The sequence below is a fragment of the Morone saxatilis genome, unplaced genomic scaffold (assembly GCF_004916995.1).
Source record: "Morone saxatilis isolate NCDOM2014 unplaced genomic scaffold, NCSU_SB_2.0 Contig12, whole genome shotgun sequence".
NCBI classification, from domain to species: Eukaryota; Metazoa; Chordata; class Actinopteri; family Moronidae; genus Morone; species Morone saxatilis.
The window spans coordinates 27,739,885-27,743,151 of NW_023339674.1; the positions used below are offsets into that span (position 1 = coordinate 27,739,885).

Sequence of the window (3,267 nt, forward strand, 5' to 3'; positions counted from 1 at the left end):
AGTTCAGGTTTGCTGTGGTGGTGTCAGTTTAATAAAGCATGCCGGCATCCTGGTGAACTTACATACACAGAGCAGGTCTGAGTCAGTAAGCGGACCCCGAGCAAATGAAACAAGGGGTGGCAAGCCGGCTGCCAACTCTCATTTGGTTAGTAAGTAACTGTAAAACTTTCCTCCTCAGAACATAACATAATACTGCAATAAACAGAGCTTTATAATAAAAGAGCAGCTTTATTGCTCATGATTAAAGGCTCTATATTGCAGGAAATGGCACTTTTTATTAAAAAGGAAATAATAACCATAATCTTGTTCCTACACTTTTCACGATAACAATGATTCCTATCACACTGTTCATTAAGTGAATAGAAAGATCACTCACTTAATGTATAGGTATAGACTTTTCTTACCTCAAAGTAAGGTTTTATAAATAACTACTTGTACGCAGTTTCCTTTGCAAGTCATACTTAAGATCAAATCGATCTTAAATCCATTTTATAATTCTTATTCAGTACTGTGTGTGTGTGTGTGTGCGTGTGTGCGTGTGTGGGTTCTGTGGGTTCTGTGGGTTTTCAGGAGCTGGGTCTGGAAAAAGAAGATAAAGAAGCTATCGAGGAGAAGTTTAGAGAGAGACTCAAAGAACGGACTGTCCCTCAGCACATAATGGATGTAATCAATGAAGAACTCAACAAACTGGGACTGCTGGACAACCACTCCTCAGAATTCAAGTTGGTCTTGTGTATTTTTTTTCCCACTATCCAGGCAGGGCCTTTGAATTATGATGTCACTTGTTTGGCTTAAGGGACACAGTCACTGAACAGAGGCAGGAAAGGTAGTTTAGATATTCATGATCTCTGGAAAATGAGTGACCTTTTCCTTTCTGCTACTATATTTAGCTCACTTACTTCCACTGGTGCAGAAAGTTGAAAATTTCAAAATGTTTCAATGGTGCATATCATGGGGCCTGCAATTAAGAATCGTGGACTTTGCTTTGCTTATGCTTTTTTGCTTCAGGGGCCATGCTTCTCTCTTGCAATACCTGCACCACTTTCTCCATGATACTTCTCTTGGCAATTGTATTTCCTTGTATAGAGAAATGGGGGCAGTGGCAGTATACTAATTGCAAACACAAAGAACAAAAGTGACTGGTGCACACGTTTGATGACTGTGATGTTGCATATTCCACTTAATTTGTGCGCAAACTAAAAACATTTCTACACACATATTAGTGAATGAGGCCCAGTGTGTTCTGGTGGGAAACACTGAATGTAAGCACAACTTTGGAAAACTCTGCAGAGAAGCTTTAATGGTAATCTCTCTTTAGCTAAGCTCTGTCCTTTGTATGCACTGAAGACACTGAAAACATTTATGTTCTGTCTTCACTTCACACTTCAACAAACATTAAAAAAAGAACAACTGTGTGTTTCAGCGTAACCCGGAACTACCTGGAGTGGCTGACCAGCATGCCTTGGGGTACCAACAGTGAAGAAAACTTAAAATTGGACAGAGCCAAAGAGGTTCTGGAAGAAGATCATTACGGAATGGATGATGTTAAGAAACGCATATTGGTCAGCAAATGCAACACACCATTTCAAATATCCAGAAAAAAAATATTTTACTTAAATGGTTCCCATATATCTATCCACAAGTTTTTTTTCCAGTTGAAATTAACCTGACTTCCTCTCTGTCTTTGTGCAGGAATTCATAGCAGTGAGCCAGCTGCGTGGCTCCACCCAGGGAAAGATCCTGTGTTTCTACGGTCCTCCAGGTGTGGGAAAGACCTCCATCGCCCGCTCGATAGCCAGAGCTCTGAATAGACAATACTTCAGGTTCAGCGTGGGAGGCATGACCGATGTGGCTGAGATTAAGGGACACAGGTCTGGAAGTCTATACTGCCATTATTACTTAAAGGAATTTCTTGATAGCTTTGTCAGTATCAATGTACAGAGTGCTGTGTATTAAGCAGGGGCAGGGTGAGAAGAGGTTCAGACAGTTTGGTGGGTGAAACCTGGAAAAGGAAATGTAACAACAACGAGAGATGTACTGATATGGAATTTCAGGGCAGATAACTGATAATTCTGTTTGTTGTGGAGGATATGGATATGATAATACAAAACAGTAAAGGCTATACTTATTTATTAACTACTACTACATTTTTACAACAAAATACCAACTTTTAGAGATCCTTCACCATCCCTAGAATAAAGAATAAAAATATGAATTATTATAGTAATTTAATTATTGTATTTGAAATAACCTTATTTAAAAAAAAATTTTTAAACAAACTTACAGGAGTGGACACAGAAGGCAGAAAGGCAGACGTTATTATTCCATTATCAGAACAGTAATTTAGTTTATGTATGTATTAGGTAAATACATGTACACATTTGGGGAAATGATATTCTAAATTTTCTGTGTGTTCAGGAGGACATATGTTGGAGCTATGCCAGGGAAGATTATCCAGTGCCTGAAGAAAACCAAGACAGAGAACCCTCTGGTGCTAATAGACGAGGTCAGTATGGTGGTGCAGCTCCTGTGCTTGTGTCTGTTAAGTAAGGTATAAACCCATATCAAAGCAACATTAATATTACTAGAGGAGGCCGGCTGATGTGCTATTTACTGTTTGCAATGAACAGATTCTCTGTGGCTACCTGTTTTAACTTCAGTTACCTGTGGATGACTTGACCCTTCTAACATGGGTGCAGATAGATAAAAGGGAGTTTTTTTCTCTTATTTCGATGTACTGTGGGTGACACTGCAAATGTGTACAGTCATTAATGCTATTGAAATGACTGTGATCACACCATGAAATTCATACTCTCACATATAACATATATTGTTTAACCACTGCTTTCTTGCCACTCACACAGTACTAAAACTCATACAATCTGAATGAGCAAGCTGTCAAGGTACTGGACAGTAAACTTAAACATACCATCATTTCATTATACTTTCTTTATAATATGGTCTCTTTAGAAAATCATATTTGTTTTTCATGGTTTAGCACCTCTCCCATTTAGCACATGCATTATTCATAAAAATGTTGAGGACAGATTTAAGCTGTTTTAGGATAAACCTGTGCAATCCTATCCTAAATTCAATACCTTCAACCACTCTCTCTGCTCCTTTGTGTCAAATTATAAATATCAATACAATTTTTTTGCAGTTTGGTGTCCCTTCATGCTACACACAGAAAAGGATAACAAAATGTATTGAATAGCATATATATACACATATATACGTGTGTGTATGTGTGTATATATGTATGTGTAT

The 3,267-nt window shown here is 38.1% G+C and overlaps 1 protein-coding gene across 1 annotated transcript; it reads left to right on the plus strand.

Moving 5' to 3' along the window:
- Window positions 1-549: 549 nt before the first annotated feature.
- On the plus strand, window positions 550-2,572 carry LOC118321569 (lon protease homolog, mitochondrial-like). The gene is made up of 4 exons (XM_035652937.1): window positions 550-722; window positions 1,424-1,562; window positions 1,693-1,871; window positions 2,419-2,572. The coding sequence occupies exons 1-4, from the start codon at window positions 658-660 to the stop codon at window positions 2,555-2,557; spliced, it is 522 nt and encodes a 173-aa protein (XP_035508830.1). The 5' UTR covers window positions 550-657; the 3' UTR covers window positions 2,558-2,572.
- The last annotated feature ends 695 nt before the right edge of the window (window positions 2,573-3,267 follow it).